We start from the raw sequence: 25,674 nt of genomic DNA, 5'->3' as shown, positions 1-25,674 counted from the left end.
GCCCCCGCCCCCTCCTCCAAATATCATATCAAACTACCCCCCCCCCATGACTTCATCCCTCTTTGAACGTGTCTCAAGGTTGTTTATTTGTTGACATTGAACATGTAATGTGTAAATAACTCTGTCATGCTGTATTTTACAGTTCTGATATCACCTGATCGAGAATGTAATCTATGTGTGCACGAATTGCATGCTTTTATATGTCACTTCAATTCTTTGACAAACGAAACACGCTGATGCGATTCTAGTCATCAAAATCTCAACCGTTCTTGTAACTTATTACTGCAGTTTTATGACAAAATCTATGTTTTTGTTATTTCAATGCAAAATGAACCTCAATGTTAATACTTACCAGATGATTTAGCATGAATTACTTTTATGAATGACAGGCAAACTCAGAAACACCCAAAGTTTGTAGATAGATTGACAATCAAGACAAAACGTGTCATGTCAGCGGTGGAAAAGTCCAACTTTGGTCAATTATCTCCAGCATGTAATTTTTTACGACAAACTTTTATGATTTGAATGACAACGATTTAAGAATGTCCTGTATGTTTAAATGGTTGTAATTTGCAGTGTGCACAAATCAGACTGACGGATGTTACTAATATTTTGGTGACCTTATTTAACTTCTGAGATACAGAGTGTAAAACCTATATCTATCTATCTATCTATCTATCTATCTCTCTCTCTCTCTCTCTCTCTCTCTCTCTCTCTCTCTCTCTCTCTCTGTATATATATATATATATATAAATCAAATGCTGTTAGAATGTGTGATTTCAGTTTCAAATTATGGAAAGCGTTTCCAACTGCAGAGCTGTAAACGATGAGTAGTTTACACCTGATTACGTTCAAAATGAGTGATTTTTGCAAAACAAACAAACAAACAAACAAACAAACAAAAAACAACAATGCAGTTCATTAAGTTTAATAGTTTGCACTGAATGTCTTTCTTGTCTTTTTAATGTACTGTATATATTCAGTTGAAAAGGATTTGCAAATCATTGTATTCTGTTTTTAATTCTCATTTTATACAACATCCCAACTTAAATGGAATTGGGAGTTTGTACATGAATGAATAAATGAAGGTCCCCATCTGCACCCAGGGTCCAGGGTGTCTCGTAAGTCTCGCCCAAAGTCAGCTGTGATAAGTTCCTGCTCATTTGCAACTCCAATGGGGAGGAGCGCAATAGAAAACCCACTGGTTGGCCTTCGTAAAAGTCTGCACTCGACTGAATGCACTGAAGCTTGTTTGAATTTGCAGGTGCACCTAATAAGGTGCCCAGTCAATATATACCTGTGTCATCAATGTTTGCATGGGTCTTCAATGTGAACATGTCAATAAATGACGTGTTATAATAGCAAATTCCAAATGACTTAATATTATCTTGTGTGACTTCATGAATAGCAAATGCTATTGAAACAATCCCATGCGATTATTATTATTATTTTTTGGGCCAGTCAGAGTACAGCAAAACATAAGTGGCGGTTGGGGGTGTGATTGAGGCCACTGATGGAAACAGAGCAGCTCAGGCGATTCACCACACTCAAATCTTCCAAGTTGGAACTTCAAAAGGGGGGACACAGGCAGTAAGCACGGATTGGATTTCAGTGTTGTTGGTGTTTGCTGCCATAAGAGTATCTCGGTGGGCTTTATCTCTTAGGACCGTCTGGAAAAAGCGCCTCCTAAAAACCATGCATGCACGCACACATGGGCATGCGATGTGATGGACTCCCTGCCAGCACGCATGAAGCAAGCTTTCTCTCATTCTGGCCGAGCATCCTCCCCAGAGGAAAGAGGCAAGCCAGTCATTCAAATGAATGGCCATGACGTTGGAGCTTCAATGCAGGTGCAAACCAGGTGGTGTCCACTGATATCATGACCAACACAAATGGACTCTGATGCAAAAGGAAATGAACTGACTCAGAATGAGGAGTGGGACAAAATATCTGCATCGAAAAGTTTCAAACACAATATAGTAGGGGTCACGAACGTGGTGCCCGTGGACACCAGGAAGTCCCCCCCACCCACCCCCTGCCCATCTAAGGACTACATGAGTAGTCCACAGTCCTGTTCAAGAAATAGGTAACTAGTGCTCCCCAGAACTGGATGGCGGTCGGATCCCACAAATGTAGACACAAGCAAAAATCCATACAAAACTATTTATTCCACAACAAAAACGCACCGATAAAGCGTAAAGAGAAATCACTGGTCAAAAGAACCAAGAAAACAACACATTAAAAAAACTAAAAGTGAAAAAGAGAAAATGAACCACTGTGTCAGTTTTCATTTTTGGTAATTCATTATCAGTGCAGTGAGCTGCGTTTTTAACTGAGTCTTGTTTTTTTCGCAGACGCAAGCAGGCTGGTGCATTTAAAAAAAATGGCTGTTTGCGCTGCTGTGGGCGTGAGCACACTTGACTTGTTGCATCCCCGGCAAAAGCGGGTCCTCTCATTCTCTTTAAATGTGGTTTGCAAGGAGTGTACTGAACATCCTTGACATGGCTAAGAAATTGATTTTCTGGACACTGGGATGACGAGTCACACAAAATAGTTTCGAAGGAAATACAATCAAACCTCTGATATACAGTAATGTATGGTGTAAAGTTGGCCACGATTTGTGTTGTGAAGCAGGCATTCGGAGACCACCTTTGACAGAATGTCTCATTCATCACACAAGCAACGTGTCGTGATAGCGTCAATATTGTTGGTAAAGAATCATGATGACAAAAAAAAAACAAGCATCATTACTTTTCACTATGTGTCACCGAGAGTTGTGTTTTGGATTGCATTAATTTGATGAGATTTACAAGAAGTGTGTTTTATTCCGAAAAATGCTGAGCTATGTCACTTTTTTTTTGTCACATACATATCAGAATAATGTGTTCATATCACTTATTGCACCATGACTATTTGACCCAATGGCAAAGTATCAGCATTATTGTGTTGTGAGTCATCGTCATGATGTTATATTGTTTATTGTGATTGCGAGTGATTCCTATCCCTACCCACAAGACACCACTCATGTACAGAGAAAGAAAATCATCATCCAGGTATCATTGTGGATATTTTCTGGGGAAAGCCAGAAGGAATATGCCAAAATTTGTTGCAGCATGAGGTTGGAGGAAGATAATTAGACCCCTGTGGAGAGGAGGTGTACTTAGCAGCCAGCGCTTTTCTTGTCTTTCATCAGTCAACACACAAACAACGTATCGATATGTGAGCAGCGATATGGACCAAGCGCTCCCCCCTCCCTGGCTCCTTGTTAAGAATTCTTTGTCCCTCTGGGAGATTAGATTGGAGGGTTGGTGTTAAGCCCAAACACAACTCTCCCTTTGTCTCTCTTATCTCCAACCCTTAGTCGCTTGCTCTCGTCATCCTTTGTTGTGCTTTCATTAACACTTTTCTCCTTGGTCGTGACCTCTCTACTCTGACAGGCCTCTTTGGTTTATTCCTCTCTCATCTTTTTCTCCTAACGCCCTGTGTAACTTTTCACTCGCCAAATCTGAATGTCAGGTCTGAGAGAAACCTTGGGGCTAGTACGTGGGAGGCTGAAGGATGGGGAACAAAGAGAAGGGGGTGGGGGGGGTAGAAAAAGCATAAAAGATGTGACCAGAGACTTCCTCTGTTTTTGCACAGACAGCCGAGGGTGGACTCGTGGTTAGCACATCTGCCTCACAGTTCACCAGTTTGCGGTTTGAATTTCTGCTCTGGATTTCCTGTGTGAAGTGCGCATGCATTACCAGTTTTTTTCTTTGAGTACCCCGGCTTCCTCCACCATTCCAAATAAAACCGAAACATTCAAGTCTGCTTAAATGAAGGTCATCCGGGGGTCACCAGCGTTTTTGAAGCTTGTCTGTTGATGCTAAAGTGTTAAGTGCCAGATTTGATTCACACTTCAGAAATAACAAATTTGCTCATATGAAATTTAATCATAAGTTTTGAATATAATGATAAAAAAAAAAAAAAAAAAAAATCACAGTGCCCCATCACTTGTGAGCTATTTTTGGAACAGGCCAGCGGGCTACTCATGTGATCCTTGGAGGCAACCTAGTGCTCTTGTCCATGGGGACTAATGGGAGTGTGAACCACTGATGTTATCACACTGTCTCTGATATGGAAGTGAATTGCGGGCAATGATCAGAAATCAGTTGCATGAACCCCTGCAACCTCTCTGACTTCTCTGTGAAGTACCGGTAATTCAGCAAACTGTATATTAGAAAGTATCATCCAGATTATTTGTTTGTTTTTTTTTACATTTGAGATTGGACTTTCTGATTGTCAAGCTGTCCCCAATACAGCAATAGCTAGCAAATTTCCATTCAAATTATGTTCCTACACTCAACTTGACAGAAAACGAGTGGCCAAAATGAGTTATTGCCTTAAAGCACTAAATGTTTGGACCGTCCTAGTGCACATACCGTGATTCACTGTTGCCCCCTTAGGAACAGATTGGTCTCATGAGGCACTGGACCATCCATCCATGCATCCATTTTCCAAAGCACTTGTCCTCATTAGGGTCATGGGTGGGCTGAATCGTACCCCAGACGGTGGGGAAGAGGTGGGGTGCACCCTAGTCTGGTCACCAGCCAATTGCGCGCACTAGACCAGTACTTTACATTCATGATGTGAAATGACAAATGATTGAGCCTGTGTCTTTCATTTCTGAAAGTCTTCTATGTCCTCAATGTGGAGTTTTCCCTCCATGTGCTCACCTGAGGATTTGAGGTAGCAGTGAGGTCCCATTCCTAACAAAGCATCAACTCCTGGGCTCTGGTGGCCACTGGAGCGTGTGAATGGGGTCAGGGCTGCCATCCGTGAATGGTTGAGAGAGGGATGACAAGTCCTGAGGCTGCCTCCTTTGCATCAGCAATGTCCAAAAGCCTCCAGTGCAATCTGCTTGCTGATTGGTCATCTTCTTTAAAGAAGATGCTTATATAGGCTTGCAACATCACTCCATCCGTTGCTATCGCGCTTGTCCCAGATAACTTCGAATGAAAAGAAGGGCAGATGTAGAGACATTTTCTGAACCGCTTATGCTCACGGTGGTCGTGGGAATGTTGGAGTCGATCACAGCTGACTTCGAGGAGTGGTACACCCTGAATTGGTTTGCCAGCCAATCGCAGGGTACACATAAACAAGCAAGCATTCACACTCAGAGTCACACCTAGGAACAATTGAGAGTGTTCAACTAACCTACCATGCATATTTTTGGAATGTGGGAGGAAACCAGAGTACCTGAAAAAAAAAAAAAAAAAACACGCAGGCATGGGGAGAACATGCAATCTCCACACAGGAAGGCCGGAGCCGAATTCGAACCCACAACCTCTGCACTGTGAGGTGGACGTGCTAAAATTGAATGCGTTTAGGTGTGCCTTATAGTGCAGACAATACGTTACATGAAATAACTGACCCGTTTTTTGTTCGCCAGTGCTTGTTGCAAACAAAGTTGTTATAACAGTAAAAAAATAAAGGGAACACTTGGAGTCACAGTGTGCTGTTTAAGTGTTCCCTTTATTTTTTTGAGCAGTATATATGACAAATTTTGCAAATATATTATCAAGTAGACCTGCACAATCTGAAGAGATCCAATACAAGAGCAGTATCAAATATCTTGGCCTTTACAAAGATAATAAGACAGTGACTGCTGGTTATCTTATATACCTGCACTCATTTCCTGCATTCCTCCACAGAACGATTTACCTGACTAGATGGGCAGCGTACTATTTCGAGTTCCAGGGCTTGACTTCCTGACAAACTGCGCTCACTCCTCTCTGGGGATTAAGACTCGCAAAGCCTCTCTCTCAACTCCATCCTTCCCGCCTGCGCTTCTTCCCACTGCAGACTCAGGTGGCTTTGCTATTTACTTCAGTTATTTATCACTCCACAACAGTGACGGAGAGGTTTGCAGCGGGAGACAGACAGACGGACAGACAGCCAGACTGATATAATAACAGATGAGCCAATTTCCTACTATGTCCATGTTTCTATATGTCCATGTTTCTATCTATCTATCTATCTATCTATCTACCTATCTGTCTATCTATCTATCTATCTATCTATCTATCTATCTATCTATCTATCTATCTATCTATCTATCTACCTATCTGTCTATCTATCTATCTATCTATCTTTAAGCAAACATTCAGCTACTACTTTAATCATTGATAATTATTGTGGTGAAAAGCAAATCAATGTAAAGCATGGGGAAGAACTAAAATGGAACAGAATTTAATGTAATCATTATTCTTTTTTTTTTCCATGCAGAGAATGGCAAGCAAGGGGAGGCACTGCTTCACATGCCTACCCTGACCGCACATCCCTATATTTCTTTTGGGGTGGCTTGAATGGCTTAACAGCATTTCAGTTCAGAAAATTGATCTTATCCATCCATCCATCCATTTTCTAATCCACTTATCCTCACAATGGTCGTGGGCGTGCTGGAGCCTATACCAGTTGTCTTTGGGCAGTGGGCGGGGATACCCTGAACTGGTTGCCAGCCAATCACAGAAAATTGGTCGTATATACTGTATGAGTAAATTGAGTTATGAACTTGATCACGAAACAAATTAGACACAAAATTCAAAGTACCACTGTTCTGGCATTTTTGTGGAAGTGTGGTCATGTATTCTCAATTCAGCTCAACTCAACTGTATTTATAGAGCACTTTAAAACAGCCATCGCTGTATACAAAGTGCTATTCGTGGAGCAAATATCATATATACACCAATAAAATAATAAATTAATAACGAAGACGTAGAAAGCACAAAACAGTAAAGCTAAGAATACAAATGAGTTTTAAAGATGGGCAGTGAGGGGGCTTGCTGAATGTTCAGTGGGAGGTCATTCCAAAGAGAGGGACCAGCAACGGAAAAGGCTCGATCCTCTCTGAGCCTCCTCTTAGTTCTTGGTACTTCTAATGTCTGGTCCGCAGACCGGAGGCGCCGGGCAGGTATGTAGGGGCGGAGGAGCCCAGAGAGCTAAGGTGGAGCGAGGCCATTAAAAGATTTGAAAACAAATAATAGGATCTTAAAAAGAACTCTAAAATGTATCGGGAGCCAGTGAAGGGATGCCAGAGTAGGAGTTATGTGCTCCCTCTTACGAGTACCAGTCAAGAGGTATTGGGTCATGTATTGGTTCACACGTGTGTGCCACAGTTCCAAGTTTGGGCTTCAAATCTCAGTGTGGGGTTCCCCTTTTCTGTTGTTCCTCTCATATTTAAAAAAAAAAAAAATGCATGTTAGGTTAATTGAAGGCAAGGCAGTTCTATTTCTATTTAATTTCATACACAAGGAAACTCAATGTGCTTTGCATGATTAAAAAAATATTTAAAATCTTTAAAAACAGAACAAAGACAGGCAATTGAATTGAGGACGAAACACGGGGTGAGTAGTCCGCCTCGCTTGTGTTTTAAAAGGTGAGAATGCAAGTGTGAATACTTACCTGGATGTGCCCTGTGACCAAGTGACGGATGACCAGTCCAGTGTGTACCGCGCCTCTCGTCATCTAGGATAGGACCTGCAACCCTCACATGGACAGGCAGTCAGTCACTGTAGAAAATGGATTGATGAATAGTGTTATTGTTTAACAGTTTCCCATTCATCTATTTCCGACATTGCTTATCCATGTTAAGATCACGGGGACTGGTTGCTTACCACCTATTATTTCCAAAATGTATAAATAGAGGCCTTACCCATTTATAGTTGACTACATAAAGCTCACTACATAAAGAAATGCTGTATTTTTGGATTGCCTACCTCAAATGCTATCATAAACTAGCAGATGTAAAATTGCAGTAGTTGCTTGTGTGTCGTTTCAGGGGGCACTAAAGGTGCCAGATCATTTACGCGATAAAGTATTTTACTTCCAACAGAGCTTTTATTCATTTATTGCTAAAAGAGAAGTTGAGTGAACGTCTTGATGCTTCCACACTCCTTTAACCTCTCAACATTTTACCTCTGTCTGGCCTCACTTTCTTACGCAGTGGAGCCTGTAAGGAAGAACACACACTGTTCCTGGGCGCTGGATAACCTCTTATTTGATGATATTTCAAAATAAGTGTTCACAAAACAAATAATGTGAAGCTAATCCATCCCTTCCAGAGCTAATCTGTCATCATCACCTTATTTTAAGTGACATTATAAGCATTATTAACTGCCATGTAAGTTTGAAAAATAACCACAATACAGACTGACAGTTTGAATGCAAGGAAAGACATAGAAATGATAAAATAATATTCTGAATACTCAAAACCTCTCCCTGCTGTCTCGATACCATCAGCCAAAAGTCAGATAACTGAGCAATTTTTATATGAAGACATACTAAGACATTGATCCAACTTGAATGATTCTAGAAGGATAGACCATTTGATTGAACAGTCTTACCTGAAACTACTCGAGCTCTTGTTTGTCGAAAAGCAATCTTATTTCATTTATATTAGGCTACCTGTCTGTCTATGTGGATGTATACACACACACACACACACACACACACACACACACACACACACACACACACACACACACACACACTCAGAGAGATGGATCAAACCATTTTTCAAACTAAATACACCAGAAATCTTCTATTAGATGGCAAAAAGTATAAAATTGACAAATGTATCCTCTTTTTGTGACAATTGTGTTTGGTGGTGTGCCGTGCGATTTTTCTAACTGAAAAAAATGTGCCTTTGGCTCAATAAAGGTTGGGAATCACTGGTCTAAAACATGGATGGATCGATGGATTTAACAATATTCCGAGTCTTGGAACATTTTCCAGCACATTTCACTTGGGTAGTATGGTTGCAGTTGGGTGGTGGTGGCACCCGCACACTCCTCCAACTTTGTACTGTTGCCATCTCTGAATCCAATTCCCATCGTGAAGGATTGGGAGGTAAATAGACAGTGTCACATTTCATATAATAGCAAAGTGTACTGAGGCCAGGAGCAGGGCTGCAGTCTCATAAGGAGAGGCCGGTGTGATCGTGCGCGCGCGCGCGTGTGTGTGTGTGTGTGTGTGTGTGTGTGTGTGTGTGTGTGTGTGTGTGTGTGTGTGTACTTTGAAAGCAAGCAAGCCTGACATGTCACAGCGCATTAGAAAGTGGCGGTGCTGACTAAGTGCGCCATGTCAATCCGTGATTGGACGAGCCGTCGGCGTTGTGCGCTAAGATGGCAGTGATCAGTGCAATTAAGGTGCCATATGTCAAGTGGCAAAGCTTCTGCACATACACCATTTATCCCTGCTCCGCATTTAAAAAGCTGCTCCACACTCATTAGCGCCACTACTACAAACATAAGAGGTGATCCGAAGAAAACCGATGAGTAGGGATGATGCTTGGATTTGACACTTTCCATGGAAATTAATAGGAATGTGTGCAGGGAATTAATAGGACTATATAGTGGCCATGAAAGTATATTTATAAATCTGTGTAGTTGGTGGGAGATGTATTTGGCCACATATGTATGCATTTTTGAAGAATAATCCATCCATATTGATTTTCTGTAGGGTTTGTTCTTATTAAAATTATGGGTCAGCTGGAGACTATCCCAGCTGACTTCGGGTGAAAGGTGGGATAGGTCTACACCCAGAACTGCTTGCCAACCGGTCACATAGAGTGTACACAGGAAGGGAGGGACCAAGCACTGTCATGAAATAATGAAAGGAGAAAATCGGCGAGGAAATGGAAACTAGTTTATAAATCTTTGTAATGCCACAGGATGGTGACAAACTTGGCAAAGCGCAAAAGAAAATCCCTTTAACAGAGTTCTGTAGCATGAGATAGGGCCAAAGCAGTACTTTTATATGGTATTAAACAGTGCTTTGGCCTGAGCACAAAAGAGCAAATAGGTGAGTTTTAAAGCCCATGCACAGATTCAAACCCAAACCTCAGAACTGTGAGGCAGACGTGCTAACCACTGGGTCTGTGCTGCTATTTTCAGATTAATATTAAACGATATTTCCATAATTACTCACAAATGCCACACAGTCAAACTTTTGCATTGTGATAATGTGATAAATTACACTTTTATAAAAATACATTCATATTGGCTGTGAAATATTTATAATAATGGACAGTGTACGTTTAAAAATTTAGAGCAAAATGTTTAAAATTTTTAGCATTAGTAAGATTCTGGAGAAAATAAAAACACCTAAGGTCACGTAACTGCTCCGTGAGCAAGCATTCTGGGACTTGTGGTTTTGCCGTTGGGCGCATCCTACTCAATTCCAAGAGACGTTAAATTGCTCGATAATGCCATTTTAAAAACAGACATTTACTATTATAATAAACCCCCTTTATTGGTTTTAGCGCGTGCAAAAACGGAATTTTGGGTCCAAAATGAATTCGAAACCAAGCGTACCATGATTTTTTTAAAGTGGCCATTAACTGCCCTCTAGTGGTCAATGTTAAAACTCTACCTAGAAAGTCATAGCATTAGCATAAAGTACCTTGCATGGGATCCTGACGACAGACATATGACGTTTCCAACGGAAGAACTTTGTATGATACACGATCAGTGACCACCCAACTTCATATTTTGCTTTTAGATGCTGTGTATTTGTGGCCTAAAAGTTTTTTTTAAGGACAAATATGCATTGCTAAAGCATTCGATTGCGACATGTACTAGCTTACGTGCACATTAGTGGTTACCGGTACGTTTCCGCTGCAAGAACGGAACTCTATAGTAAACCCAGGACGCCCTGGTGTGTATAATGCTCCTAGTAGTAGTACTGCAGTAGTACGACTACTACTAAAATAAAAATATATAAAATATATTTGTGTGTGTATATATTTCGGTATAAATATTTTCAAAATACCGTAGGCATTTTTTAATGTTTGAAACACCATTGTTAATTACTCAATCATTTTTCCTCTACATTTAATTGAACGTTGAAACACCAAACTATATATATATATATATACACTGTATACACACACAGACACACACCCAAAACTTCAATAAAAAAGGGATTGCACAGGTATGCACAGGTAAGCAGTAAAAGATTTATTTAACTTTTTTCTTCCTGTAAATATCACCACTTTCTTTTCAGCAATCAAATACGGACATCTAAAAGGGTGTTCTTAAGGTATGTTCACACAACATTGGCATTGTCAAAACAAGTGTTACATTGCGTTTTTGCAACATTTTACACAATGACAGAATGTGGTCTGAGTTATTTATTTGCAACCTGTGTGAATGGGGCGAACAGACAATGCCCTGTCTCTTTTACCAGACTGATACCACCTATGAAGGTACAAAATTGCTAAAACAGAAACAGACTTTACAGGACAGTAATAGAACCCTACCCACCAAAAAAACTAACAGCTTTGTCAGGCAGGGGGTAATAACGTTATTTTCTAAAGCTTCCACTGTGTTCTATGAAGAAATGTGCTTTCCCGGTGATCGTATTTTGGACCTAAAAAAACCCCAACAAAAAACAGCCTGAAATGGCAAACTCTTTCTTAGTTTTCAGTTGAAAGCTGTCAACGGCCCCTTTAAGGGATGGCTGCATTATTAAAGCAGTTCCTAAACACTGAGGGCAAGAAGGAGTGTGTGGAATTTTCAGTCACACAGGCACTTAAGAGAATAAAAATAATATTCGTGAAACACCACAATTTTCCCATAAAGGCACAACAAACAACACTGGTGAAACAGACACACATCATACTTTGAGACAAGAACAGTATGAATTCCTCAACGCACATGCACATGAACACACACACACGCACAAATTGTACGACACAAGAGTTTGGTGTTTTTTTGTTTTTTTTTTGACAATTACTGTTTTTCCAAGTGACTACAATCCATCTTTTATTCATATTTTGGATTGATGACAATTACAACCAAAACCTTCATTTTTATACATAAGCTACATTTGTGATTAAAAGATGTCCGATTCTTTAAATAACATTGAAGCGATACAATAAGAAGCGCCTTTATGCAGACCATCAAAATAGATGACTTATGCAGGAGAAATAAATTTTGAGTAAAAAAATTGCGCAATTAGTCTTAAGGAAATACATTCAAATGCTTCTATTACATCGACCAAAACTCTCCTCAACCAGCAGCCATACAGCAGTCGCTGCATGCCGCTAAAAAAATACTCCTCATATTTATTTTAAATGTCAATAAATCCCTGCAAGAAATTCCGATTCACATCCATGTACAGATACATGTATGGAACACACTATTGTTTTCTTTTTTGCGAACTAATCCCGTGAGTTTTTTTTTTTTTTTTTGAATGATTGCTTGACCCCACAATTGGTCAGCGACCAGTCTTGGGTTTACTCTGCCTCTTGCCCGTGGTCCTAAAGACAACAATTCCAATTGAAAAATGGATGGATAAAAGTGCGCTATTTTCATGACTACATCTTGACAATTGGTAGAAAAAGATAACAGACCTAAGCTTTAACCTCCACTGTTACCATCTGCAATGGCCCAGTTGCTGCATCATCACAGTAAATCAGCACCTAAAATCACCAGTGTACACTTTGTACACACACACACACACACACACACACACACACACACACACACACACACACACGATACAAATAACACCCACACAGTGCAACAGAAGTTCAGATACGCACATCTGAGCAGGATCAGTTAAAAAAAAAAAGTCACATAATTGGCAAAGGCATGGAGGATAATTGGAAATGTATGGTGTGTGTGTATAGGGATGGACATTATTATAATAAGAGGAATCCATGTAGCTTAGCTATTCAGGTTGACAAATGTATAGTTTTAGAAATTGTAGCTATGAATCAACAGTCAGCGCACTTCTTTCCATGTGGAAAGTCGCGCTTAGCAAGTAAGTACACAAGTGCGGTGATGAGACGGCAGCGCTGGTATCTAGCACCGAGGGATGAGGCCTTTCTTGTAGGCGGCCACACCAGCCACTGTGGCGACAGAAAGAAAGCCCGACACTGCCACGAACTTGACCAGACCGCCGACTGAAGGCAAGTTCCTCTCCCAGAAGGTGGTGACGAAGGGGCGCGCTGGCACATCCTGTTAGGATGGAGAAGAGGCAGGGCTACAGTCACACGTGTCGCTTAAGTATGTGTGGTAAAATTCCCGAAAGACTCTTCTCACCTCTGACTCAGGCTCTGTCTGCCAGATCTGGCTGCGGTGGATTTTTCCCATCGTGCACAAAATCTGCAGCACAGTAAATAGTGGTTATTGTGCCATTCAGGGAGTGGGCTATTAAAAAAAAAAAAAAAAAAAACATCTATTCTCACTTTTTAACATAACATAATTTAACAAAATTGACTTTATTTTAATTTACTTTTAATTTCCACTTAATTATTACAGCTAGGCTAATGCAATGTCAGGTAAAGCAACATAACGTATTTTGTCATTTTAATGTAAGGTGACATAATGTACAAGGTAACATCACATAAGTAACAGTCACCTAAGGCAATATCATGTAACAGAAAGTAACGTAATGTAAGGTCATATCTACTGCATTCTTTAAAATATAACATAAAATACTGGAGTTCTGTCCCAGTTTTAACCTATCTACCGTAAATGTTGGTAACTACCAACCACAACAACATCTATCATTCAAATGCGCCACTCCGTCCCGACAGTGATACTTAAAATACGACAAGACAGTTTTGTTCCCTTTTACAGTAAAATATTTGGGACAGATTTGTATTGTTGTGATCAATCTTCAAACAAGTATTCATTCAAAATGCAAACAGCACACTTGAGATACTCTCTCCCAGCATCAGTGTCAGGAAAATAAGTGCAACATCAAAAGGCATTTATGATTTATTATTTTTTTTAAAATAGATGACTAAAACAAGATTTTAAAAGAGATTTGCGGAGCAAGGGAATCGTATTTCAACAAAGCCGGTTAAGTACTCCAAGCGCGCGGCACGCTAAACTTGAAAGAGGGTCTTTTACGGGATGTGTGAGGGACACATGAGACATGTATGCATTCACAAGTGACTTTCGGGTTCCAGTATTTCAGCATCAAAGTGAATTAAGGTGGGGCGGAAGCCTTCCAATCAGGCAAACAAAGCCAAGCTGATCCCTGGTGATAGTGAGGGAGTGCCAGCCAACCTTGTTATATGGAGGAGGCGAAAGGATATCGCATGATGCTAATGATGTTAGCATGGCACCAGGTGCTCAGCATAAGGCAGAAGACAGGAAATTCGGTCAAGTCTTACTGAGATTTAGGATTAGTAACTTGTGCATCGACAAAGACGTCCTGTAACAGTACAATATGAGTCCCAGTAAAGAGCCTCGTGGTTTCTGTCAGTCACAAAGTTACAAAACAACAATGCATTTAGAAATGAAGTATTAATATAGGCACCTGATATTCCACATAAAGAAACACATTGGAGACTGTACGACTAGATAACGGATCGTGTCAATGCATGGCATGGTGTTTTATGGCTTTTTTAAAATAGCATCAGATTGTATTGGACCATTTTAGTGTTGTGTAAGATTGTACGTTCATTTTGGGCGGCATTGTATTGTATGCTATGGAATGTTATGGCAGGTTCTTAAAAAGATCTCTAAAATGTATCGGGAGCCAGTGAAAGGATGCCAGAGTAGGAGTTATGTGCTCCCTCTTACGAGTACCAGTCAAGAGGCGAGCAGCAGCATTGTGAACCACCTAGAGACGCTTAATAGAGGATTGGTTGACTCCAAAGTAAAGTGCATTACAGTAATATACACAATATACAGCGATATACCATATTGCTGATGACAAAACCTCCTGTCCAAATTTGCTCAAGAGTAAATATTCACTCCGCTCATTTTTTTCTACATTACTGATAAAAGCGTAGAGCAGAGGATTGCCAGAAACTTGCAGGGAGCAAAAGGCCACCATCTCGGAGCAGTTGGGAGCTGTGGCCATCAGCTGGTCATGCCTGTTGTGGAGGCAGTACCTTATCGAGCCTTTTTGGGCTGTGAAACATCAGTGGCAGCTGATGGGGTACCGGCAGACTAATGGGAAAGCAGCGTCAGTGGTCGCTGAGGCAAAAAAATCGGGTCAAAACAGGTGAGGCCATGAAGAATGACTTCCGGACAGCCTTGAGGGAATTCTGGTTGACCGTCAAGCATCTCAGTGGACCAGCTCAGCACCCTCAGTAGGGCGCTCAAGGGTGGATGAGACTTCAGCCAACCAGTTGACATATGTTTTGGGGATTGGGAGAAGGGGATCGACCGTGTTGTGTTTGCTGCCAAGCGGTTGGGATGAGAGTCAGCACCTCCAAATCTAAGACCACGGTTGGGGATGAGAGCCCGCCCCAAGTGAAGGAGTTATTTTGGGGTCTTGTTCACGACTGAGGGAAGAATGCAGCATGAGATCAACAGATGGATCTGTGTTTGTCTGTCGTAGTGAAGAAAGAGCGAAGCCGAAAAGGCAAAGCTCTCAATTTACCAGTCAATCTATGTTCATAAGCTTACCTTCGGTCATGAGCTTTGGGTCAAAATCATGTTTCACAACCTGTGCAAATACTGGGACCTGCTTCCAGTCGGTGTAAAGTGTTCTCTACTTTCAGTTACTACATTATCAGGTACCCCAAGGGTGTGTCAAAGCAAACGCCCACCATATGCCAGAACGTCCAGCACGGCGCAGAGCCACCGGCCAACTTTCTAAACATGCTAAAATCAAGATACGCCAGTTTTTACACACAAGAGAACCTGCATTGTCTACAAATAAAGCAAGCATATATATGACATTTTTTCCAACATAGTCTGATATGTTGTGTGTGTTCTGACCTCCCTGGCTGCCCTCTCTCCAGCTTGGACAGCACCTTCCATGTAGCCACTCCACTCAGTGGCGGTCTCGGTGCCTGCAAAGTACAACCTGCCCACCGGCTCTCTCAGCACCCTGCGGGGAAGACACGAAGAGGGTTTCACCGCTGTTCACCATAGACACAGCTCATTCATCCACTGTCCTTACTTTCCAAACTGGGTGAGAATGCCTGGGGGGAAATATGCCGTGTAGCACCCTCCTGAGTACTCCTCTTCACACCAGTTCTTCTCCTCGTAGTGGATCGCCTGGCGCACACATTAATGGCCTGATTTAATAAGAACCCAAAGGTGTGTGTTCACTCTCACTCTAAACAGACTCTGCGCTGTTGGTGGGTATATCTTGTGTGATTTACTAGACTGCAATCTTTTACAAAATCCCCAAAATAGTGTGCGCTAAATTTAAACTGAAAAGAGAGTTCCAGGTCTGGCTAATGTAACAGATTGGAGAGTACCGCAAGTGCAAATCGAAGTTTTTCATTATAGAATTGAAAGTGTTAGATTACATTTGCACTATGAACTCAATGTCTACAGCAGCACCATTTAATCGAAACTTTCCTCCGTCAAGTCTTGTTAACTTTTTGGCTCCACACATTCAAATGGGGTCGCTAACATTTCTTACATTTTTCCAAGGCTTTCTATGGATGAAACATGGACGCCGGGTAGCTTTGATGCACAACTGTGGCCTTGGCAGAGTTGGATGAAGCTCCCCTGGATTGTATGTGTGTGTGTGCGTGTGTGTGTGTGTGTGTGTGTGTGTGTCTGTGTGTGTGTGTGTGTTACATAATGCCACTCAATAAATAGTTTTCAATCAATAACTGCCGTAATTCACTCATCCATCTCTGATACCAGAATAAGCAAAAGAGGCCATTATTTATAAAAACACTGCACAGTGAGCTGGTATTGTCAGAGTTCTCTCTCTCTCTCTCTGACATATTGCTATGCTTTTGAAGAGTTGTAGGCAGCGAGTCTACGCACCTATCTACTCATGCAACAAACCCTCGAAAACGTGTGTCTTATCACACCAGAGTAGAAGGTAATGTTGCAGTCTGACGACAAGCTCTTTCAAGAGCAAGTCAACCCAAAAAATTCCTGGACAATAATGTGTTCTATGAAGTCCCATGAGTCTAAACATGGCATTCTGATTCATATGAGCTTCACAAAACAGGTAAGCAGTGATTGGTCGTTACCCAAGCCCAGAGCAACTGTGATGTCATTTTCAGTTGTCAGACCATGGCAAAATGGCTGCCCCCTAAGAATGCCATAAGAAAAATTTAGGGGTTGGCTTCCCCTTTAACTGTCACATCCTCCATGATTGAACTAAATGGCTACCATATACACAAACTTGTCATGAGAGCCATCACAAAATGGGACAAAACGCGCATCAACCGTGACAAAATTTGAGAGGGCCATGAAATACGAGGAAATTGCTTTGCGTCACACGACACACTATGTTGCCTTGTTTCTACCCAACTGGTTTTGAAATGTTTCACTCATTTTGGGTTCTTTATACCTGACATTGACTCATCAGGTGGTTTGTTTTGATTCGAGCGTCATGATGTACGCAGATTAGCACGCACAACCCTTTACCTCAGCAATCGAGATTGTGCCTCTTTTGTGTGCGCAGACCTTCAGTAAATCAAGCCCATAGGGTTTACATACTCTCCTCGTTCATCTATAACTGCTTCAAAAAACAAAGAGTATGCAGAAAAGTCGTTAAGATTGAATGACTCTGTGTCTTATGTGTTGTGTTATATTATTTTGTTATTGTGTTATTATGACTTCAAGATGGCGCCGCGAGAGTGGCTGCCTTTATGGCAGCTCCTATACTTTTTGTTCTTCTACTTTCTTCCTTTCATAACTTTGCTGCTGTAAATTGGGAATTTCTCCATTGTGAGACGAATAAAGGTTTTCTTATTCTTATTCTGATAGACTGTAAGAGATTCATTCCTGTTTGTGTTTGGGATTCCAAACTCACATGCAGAGCTTCTTCAGTGCCCAGCACTCTGGAGAAGCTCTCACAGATCCTTTTGAATCTAAATACGAGAGAACGTTGTGGGCATAGAAATGAACGTTTGATACATGTTTGTGTTAATCTTTTGTCCCTGTGAGAACAATACCTCTCTTCTTTGGTGAGCCCGCAGAACCTTCTACATTTGCGGGCCAGGATAAATCTGCCAGAAAAAAAAACAACATGATCTTAAAATCAGCCTTAATCTTCAATTGTACACTCAAGTGCAAATGCAACTGGGTTTAGGACAATCCCGACATGTTTTGAAGTTATGAATGGAGCTAGTTAATGCTAATGGAATGAACAGTCTGTACAGCAGACTCTGCACTGTGAGGCCGACGTGCAAACCAGTTGACCAATATGTATATCAGTAATATATTTCATTATGTTTATGAATTAAATATTGGATTCAGTGGGTGTGATTTTTTTCTGAAACATCACAGCCATAAATGACAATACATGGTAAAATACAAACCATTGTTCGAGAACACTTGTGGCACACTGCAAAGAATAGCCAGAAAATTTACCTTCAATAAAATTATATTCAAACTAATTATTATTAATAACCACTTGCGGGCATTTCAGGCAGTCAGTCATCCTTCCATCATTATTTCAGGCCAGCCCAGTTTATTGTCGTCTACGACAGCCACTCGGCGTCAAGAACGTACTTAACTGCGTCACATGCTCACGCTCCCAAAAGTGGTGATTGGTGAAATAAAAAAATATGTCATTGCGGGGTATTCAACACTGTTAGATTTTTTCAAACACTGCTTGTGCTGCATCCGCGTCTGACGGAGTATGTTCTCTACATGGATTGGCTGTCGCTGCCGATGGCAGGTGGACTTGGATGACCTGAAATAATGATGGCTATAAAACCTCGCCTAGGATGGCAGATTGGCTGTCAATCCTGCTGACTTTTAATCGTTTACATTCAAGGTTCATCGCTATGTTTATTGTGGATGATGTTCATATATTTTTTTTCAGTTTTATGTCTGACACAATGTTGGTTTTATTGTTTTGCTCTTATCACTTTTATGTAACTTCCTCTTATGCTGCCTCTTGGCCAGGGTGTCATTATAAATGAAAAATTGTTGTCAATTGACCTGAATTGAATAAAGGTCAAATAAAATAAAAATAAAATCCGTATTGCGCAAGCTTTTATAGGTTAAAAAAATCGAAAAAAATCTAAAAAACCTGATGTGCTCAAAAAAAGTAAAGACGTTTTTGTTAAAAATCTGCCTCAAAATGACAGTTTGGGGCACATCAAGCCATCTCTGATTCAAATATTATTTTCAGTGCATTCACCCCATAATGGCCGGCATACTGCCATCAGGTTTTGTGTCATCCAATGTCAGTCCAATGGGCGCCCCCTCGTCCTCGATCACCATGCTGCCACACAAACCTGAAGAAGACAACCCCCGTAAAATTGAAAAAAAAAAAAAAACCAGCACATCCAAAGCAAATGACAAGTTCTTCCCCTGCTTGTTTTAGTCACCCTTTTTCCTCCAGAAGTTCTCTTTGTAGTACACCATGCACTTGATGACCGAGCCCATGGGGACCCGATTGATTAGCTGGTTCCTCAGTGGGGGCAGCTCGGGGTTAAAGTGTATCTTGAGGTTGAGAACAGGAGGGGTGGCCAAAATCACTTGCTTGGCCTGAGGAGGTTAAAAAACAAACAAACATCTAGATGGCAGCACGGAGCAACAGATGGTTATTGCATTTGGAGTTCAGATTTCTCTGTGTCAGGACTGCATAGATACATGGTGCAGTTATAGTCATTTGTATAATGTTTGTAAAAAAAATAAATAAAAAAATAGGCCACCAAAACCTTCCAGGTGGCAAAAGGAAGTGACTACCATTGACCTGAACTGAAAACGACAGAAAATTATTGTGTTTGGGGTTGCACTGTCAGACACAAACCCAAAAGGTTTAGGTTGTCTTCAAAAACATAAAAATGAATCCAGTGAAAACTGGGTGAGGAGGCCAAATATAGAAAATAGACGACTGTCTGTTGGTGCAGTAGGCCACTTCAAAAGGGACTCACTCTCAAAGGTATGTCCACTTTTTTTGGTGGTGCTGTCTTTCTTGGGCTATTTGAGCAAAAAATAATGGCTAAATAATTCCAGTTTTAGTTTCGGCAGTCCTAATGCTCGCTAACGTTTGCCCCGCTGTAAAACAAATAGCCTATTGGGTGTTACATTTAAGTACTTATTTTCATGGCATAAAACCACCCTATAAATTACAAAATTATTTATTTGTATTTTTTTTTCATTGCCTAAAAACGCCCAGTACAGAACAGTGTGAGTTTAAAACAAGGTTTTCAAGGTTATTCAATCTTACCAGAAGGAGGATAATGGTGTGCATCTGATTATGTTCATGAGCCACAATGTTAGTTTAAGCGTTAAAAGGGTTGTATTGCAGAGTGAGGATGTAAGAAGAGAGATGGTGGAAAATGTTTGTGTGATGAAAATTAAACGGGGCCAAACGTTCTCGCTCCCCAAAAGAAGTACGAGACCTGGGGTATATTTTCTTTAACCAAGAGTGTTTTGGAACCCATACACACGCTACTTTAGCACTTCTTTTTTTCAACTCTGTTACAATGAGGTGTCATAGATAAGGGCTTTACAAAAAACTGAACTGTATTAAAAATAGCATGGTCGAGAAACTTGTACATGATTGGCTCCACAGATAGGAATATGGCAATACGACATGCTCCTTTTGAGCTTCGTGCCTATAGCTTGGCTAACCTGACGTGAGTGATTTCTGTTACATTGGAAGGGAGTCTTGCCCCTGCAAACATGGCCGCTACAGTAAGTCCAGACACTGCTTTTGACGGTAAAGTTGCCTCTGCCAACATAACCGCCATATTTGTTTCCTAGTGGTGCCATCCGAGAAAGCTCAGTCTATTGCCACCTGGAAGTATGTCTGAAATTTTCTGTTACCATGTAGGTCTGTTTATCCGTCGTCTCCACTAGCACCATGTCGCCACTCTGGTCAATCCTGCAGACCGGCGATTGCAGCTTGACCCGATCGCCCAATTCTCTGGCCATGCACTCGCTGATCTGACCTGATCCGCCCACAAACTTCCTCTCCTGCAGGGGATAGAGAGAGCAATTATATCGTGGTATTTGTTTGTGAATAAAGTTGGAATGTTCTTTGTGGGTATTCTCCGGGTACTCCGGTTTCCTCTCACATTCCAAAAATATGCACAGCAAGTTAATTAGGCACTTTATATTGTGTGATTGTGAATGGTTGTTTGTGTGTCTGCGATTGGCTGGCAGCTAGCTCAGGGAGTACCCCGCCTACTGCTCGAAGACAGCTGGGATAGGCTCCAGCACGCTCGCGACCCTTGTGAGGACAAATGGGTGAGAAAATGGATGGACGGATGACAGATGGTTACATCCCCACACCCGTCTACAAAACCTAAAGACGCCCCTGCTTGTAACTTAATGACTAGCAAAAGAAATCATTCACAATTCACGATAAAAGAAAATTGTAGCAGACCTAACTATATAGGTCAACAGAAGTGCTCGGATTGGACGATTGCAGAGCTGCTTGTTACCAGGCAGAGTTCACAAAAGTATATACACATAGGCCAGTTAAAGTGCGCATATTCACAAGGTAAGCATCATACCTGTCCTCCATTTGTTGTGGAGAAAATCCTCATGATTCCTCCTGCCTGCTTGATGTACCACAGGAACCAGAGGGCCGACACCTCGTGGGGTTCGGAGGTCACGTTCACGTTGATAAACAATGTGGCGAAGCGACGGGTGGCACTTCAAACACAAGGCCAGTAGGAGCATTTGGCATTGAAACTGCGCAACTGTAAGCTGTGCTCAATTGGCTTTTTCCTTGACTGAAGTCAGATGTGTGACTGTTTTGTTTGTTTTACGATTTACATTGTTTACCTTCTTATTGTTTTTTAATAATGGTTGTAGATGTTGTAATGTTATTTTTAACCGAGCCTCAATATTTAATTAAGTGTCAATAAAGTGTCTGTTAAGTTATATTTAGACTTTAAATACAAATGTAACCAAGTGATGTCTTACCTGGTCCAGCAGATCTTCTCTATGAGCTGCTGCATGCTCATCTTGTCCCATTCCTCAGCATGGGGGGCTTTCCAGGGGGCTTCTCTGGGGATCTGAAAGAAAAAAAAAAAAAAAAAAAAAAAGGAGGAACCCCTCGGTCAGAATTGACTCCAGAACAGAAGAGCGTGCAGATGACACGAGTGCGTCCAGAGTTTACCTCCTTGCCCATCTCGTCGAAGGTCCTGAACAGATTGTTGAAGTCCAAATGGACGAGAGGGTTCCACGAGGGTGGGAAGGAAGCTTTGAAGGTGGAAGACTTTCCCTAAAGGACGCAATGGAAAGTTTATTTTTGGATTTACCTTTCAGTGACATTTTTACGAACAGCAGGCAGAATGTCCTTTTACTTGCCAGAAACATTATACAACCCTGAGTCTCTCTCTCTCTCTCGTGTCATGTCATTGTCATAGTACTGCCTTTGTAAGACTGTACTATCAAATCATAGCTCTGTATATTTGCTGTTTTGTTTGCTCTTTAACCTGTGTGTGTGTGTGTGTGTGTGTGTGTGTGTGAGTGTGTGTGAGTGAGTGAGTGTGTGTGTGTGAATTACAGCATCTATGAGCATTATTATAGCTGTTTCCCAGAAAGCATGCATCTGTTTAAGTAAGGCGTGGACATAATATAGCAAAGGTTATGCCCATTGACCTTGAACTTGAATGAACTTCACCTTTGGACAAATACACTGTTGGATAACAGTACTGTGCTCTTAAACACGCCAGACTGGTTTTATCATTGATTGTCTGGATGGCACGCACACACGCACGCAAGGACACATAAACACATGTGCATGCAAGCACACAAGCTCAAACAGACATTATGCAAACAGTAACATTGAAAGTTTGAAGGTCATGACTGCCAAACCCTGGACTTTATCTTTACATGAGGGGTGGTGAAGTCTTTTTAATTTCACATGTTGTGTTAATTCGACCACAAGCTTTGATGGCTGGTGAGGCATTAATATTAGAGTCAGGTTAAACATTTAGGAGCCGAACACATTGTCATTACAGTAGCCAGACATGATTATTACTGTATTTTTTTTAATTATGTCTGCATTCTTTTTATATATAACATCTTTTAACCACACACAGTTCAAACAAAGAACAACCAAAGAAATGTCTAACTTCTAAACATAGTTTTAATTTCCATCCATCCATTTTCCGATCCGCTTATCCTCACAAGGGTCGCGGGTGTGCTAGAGCCTATCTCAGCTGTCTTCCGGCCCTCAGCGCGGGACACCCTGGACCGGTTCCCAGCCAATCGCAGGGCACACAGAGATGAACAACCATCCGCGCTCACACTCACAATTAGGGACAATTTTGAGTGGTCAATCGCCTGCCATGCATGTTTTTGGAATGTGGGAGGAAACCGGAGCACCCGGAGAAAACCCACGCAGGCCCGGGGAGAACATGCAAACTCCACACAGGGAGGAGCTGGAATTGAACCCGGTAGCTCTGCACTGTGAGGTTAACGCGCTAACCACTGGACCACCGAGCCGCCAGTTTTAATTTAGTTTGTTTTAGAGAACCTTATTTTTGGACTCCAAAATTTGGGGGCACGAGAAGAGACAGACCAAGCACTTGACAAGAGCCTCCTGTTTTAGTCAAGTAGTATCACCAACAGATGGCACTATTGAACTGTGATATTTCTGCATTTTGTGGAGGGATTGCATAACCTGAGCTGAGCTTGGTTTCTTTCTGCTGCACTTCCTGTATCTCCCATGTATTTGAACAGGAAATATGTAAACTCAGCAATTTTAACAATGACATAATGGATATGAATGCATTTTAAAAACCTTTTGTTCCCAATCCCTCCTTGAAAATAATTGTAATATTTGAACAGGCCTTCCTACATTTGATTTGGTTTCACAGTCATAATGGCCCTCCGAAGGAAACCATAACTACGATGCAGCCCCCGACAAAATTGAGTTTGCCACCCCTGTCTTAAAACATATTTTTATTCTTTGGCTTTTGACTCAGCATGAAACTTTGTTTTGTTTGATTGTGTTGTGCTTTCTACTGTTTATATGTGACCGTTTTATTTTAACTGTCTTGATTGAATTAATATTTTTTTGCTGACAGCTCTTTGTATGCAGGGTGGCTGTTTTGAAGTGCTCTAAAATACAGTTGAGTTTATTGCCTGTTTTTTTTTTCTTGAAACAACAACAAACCCCCTCAAAAATAAGTAAATAAGTAAATAAATAAAATTAATGCTTATGTTTTTCAAAGATATTGATGCCAAAATTGTGCTTACGGGTCTGGAATGACCCAAATATCTTAAATGTGCTTTCTACTTATGTTATATAATTAATGACAAAACACATTTAGAAGATGATGATTGCAAAACGTCTTCCACTTTACTTAACGTTATTTAGTACTTTATATGACAATTGTGCTATTGTCAGTGGCTGGACTTTTGAACTATTTCTCAACACTCATGTAGACATTTAGATTAGACGCTTACACGGAGAAAGTTCATTGTAAGAAAGGTCATGATAGTCAGAGTTTGTTCATGCATAACAATTGTTCCGTGTGAAAATGAGCATCTTCAAATGTTGTTTCTTTATTCTTCTGAAACCCATGAAAAGTCTACATCGCCACATTTGGTGGTGATTATTTAGTTTTTCTCAATATCACGACATAGCATGTGTATATACCAGTGGTGGATGTTGGTCTGTCAAGGAGGGGAAGCTCAATTTCGGCCTACATCATAAAATGTGTCCGTTTATTCATACGTGAATTCTACTCTCCGTTCCTTTTCAAAAAAATTAAAAGGAAAAGGATGCCTTCACCATAAGATCATTGGCTCATGTCGCTGTCAATCAAAAAGAGATTCAGCCTCAGAGAGATCATCCAATCATCATGAAGAAAAGCTGATCTTCTGCACGCCCACTGTCCATAGACTCCCAGAGATGCTGAGCATCCAATGGGTGGGACAAAACCAGCATTTATCCAATGACTCGTCTCGTTTCAATGCATTGGGACAACCTAACTAAACTCTCTAGATGGCCAGCATCCGCGCGGTCCACGCTCAGCGTCCACACAGTTTAAAGCACAGTGAAGCTGTGGGAATGAATGAGAAGAGAGTCGCGTCGTAACCAGTAATAAGAAGCTGATTCGGAACAAAAGTTGAGCGCGTTGTAGCGCATATTTAGTCAATGACGTGTCCACACAATTGTACGTACACACATATATTTGATCACTTACTTTTTGACATTTTAGGGGAAGCTGAGCTTCCCTTGCAGTCTTAGAGCAATCACCTCTGGTACATACATATAGATATAGATAGATAGATAGATAGATAGACAGATAGATAGATGATCGCTCGCTCTCTATATATAGATAGATATATAGATATATAAATAGATATATAGATATAGATATAGATACACACACACGCACGCACGACACACACACACACACGCACGCACACACACACACACACACACACACACACACACACACACACACACACACACACACACACATACACACGGGGGTGGCCCGGTGGTCACAGTGCAGAGGTACCGGGTTCAATTCCAGCTCCGGCCTCCATGTGTGGAATTTGCATGTTCTCCCGGGGCCTGTGTAGGTTTTCTCCGGGTACTCCGGTTTCCTCCCACATTCCAAAAACATGCATGGCAGGCTGATTGAACACTAAATTGTCCCGAGGTATGAGTGTGAGTGGGGATGGTGGTTCGTCTCTGTGATTGACTGGCAACCGTTCAGGGTGTCCCCGGCCCACTGACAGCTGGGATAGGCTCCAGCACCCACCTTGTGAGGATAAAACGGATCGGAAAATGGATGGATGGACA

The 25,674-nt window shown here is 41.3% G+C and overlaps 1 protein-coding gene and 1 long non-coding RNA gene across 2 annotated transcripts in view; both read right to left on the bottom strand.

Moving 5' to 3' along the window:
• Positions 1 to 1,462: 1,462 nt before the first annotated feature.
• On the bottom strand, positions 1,463 to 10,683 carry LOC109519992 (uncharacterized). The gene is made up of 3 exons (XR_002169063.1): positions 10,444 to 10,683; positions 7,444 to 7,550; positions 1,463 to 1,899 (listed from the first exon to the last, which is right to left on the bottom strand). It is a non-coding gene; the product is annotated as an uncharacterized LOC109519992 (long non-coding RNA).
• A 296-nt stretch (positions 10,684 to 10,979) lies between these two features.
• The window catches only part of mao (monoamine oxidase), a 31,163-nt gene continuing 16,468 nt past the window's right edge, over positions 10,980 to 25,674 (bottom strand). Inside the window, exons 4-15 of the mRNA XM_019876947.1 lie at positions 22,024 to 22,128; positions 21,828 to 21,919; positions 21,413 to 21,554; positions 20,721 to 20,870; positions 19,274 to 19,433; positions 19,084 to 19,180; positions 17,888 to 17,941; positions 17,746 to 17,803; positions 15,919 to 16,016; positions 15,735 to 15,846; positions 13,092 to 13,154; positions 10,980 to 13,007 (exon numbers count right to left, since the gene is read on the bottom strand). Coding sequence (XP_019732506.1) covers positions 12,852 to 13,007; positions 13,092 to 13,154; positions 15,735 to 15,846; positions 15,919 to 16,016; positions 17,746 to 17,803; positions 17,888 to 17,941; positions 19,084 to 19,180; positions 19,274 to 19,433; positions 20,721 to 20,870; positions 21,413 to 21,554; positions 21,828 to 21,919; positions 22,024 to 22,128 — 1,287 coding nt within the window. The 3' untranslated portion in view covers positions 10,980 to 12,851. The remainder of the gene's footprint in view (positions 13,008 to 13,091; positions 13,155 to 15,734; positions 15,847 to 15,918; positions 16,017 to 17,745; positions 17,804 to 17,887; positions 17,942 to 19,083; positions 19,181 to 19,273; positions 19,434 to 20,720; positions 20,871 to 21,412; positions 21,555 to 21,827; positions 21,920 to 22,023; positions 22,129 to 25,674) is intronic.

The sequence above is a fragment of the Hippocampus comes genome, unplaced genomic scaffold (genome assembly GCF_001891065.2).
Source record: "Hippocampus comes isolate QL1 unplaced genomic scaffold, H_comes_QL1_v1.1 scaffold110, whole genome shotgun sequence".
Taxonomy (NCBI): Eukaryota; Metazoa; Chordata; class Actinopteri; order Syngnathiformes; family Syngnathidae; genus Hippocampus; species Hippocampus comes.
The sequence above is the reverse complement of the archived record's forward strand: the minus strand, read 5'-3'. Positions and strand labels throughout refer to the sequence as shown.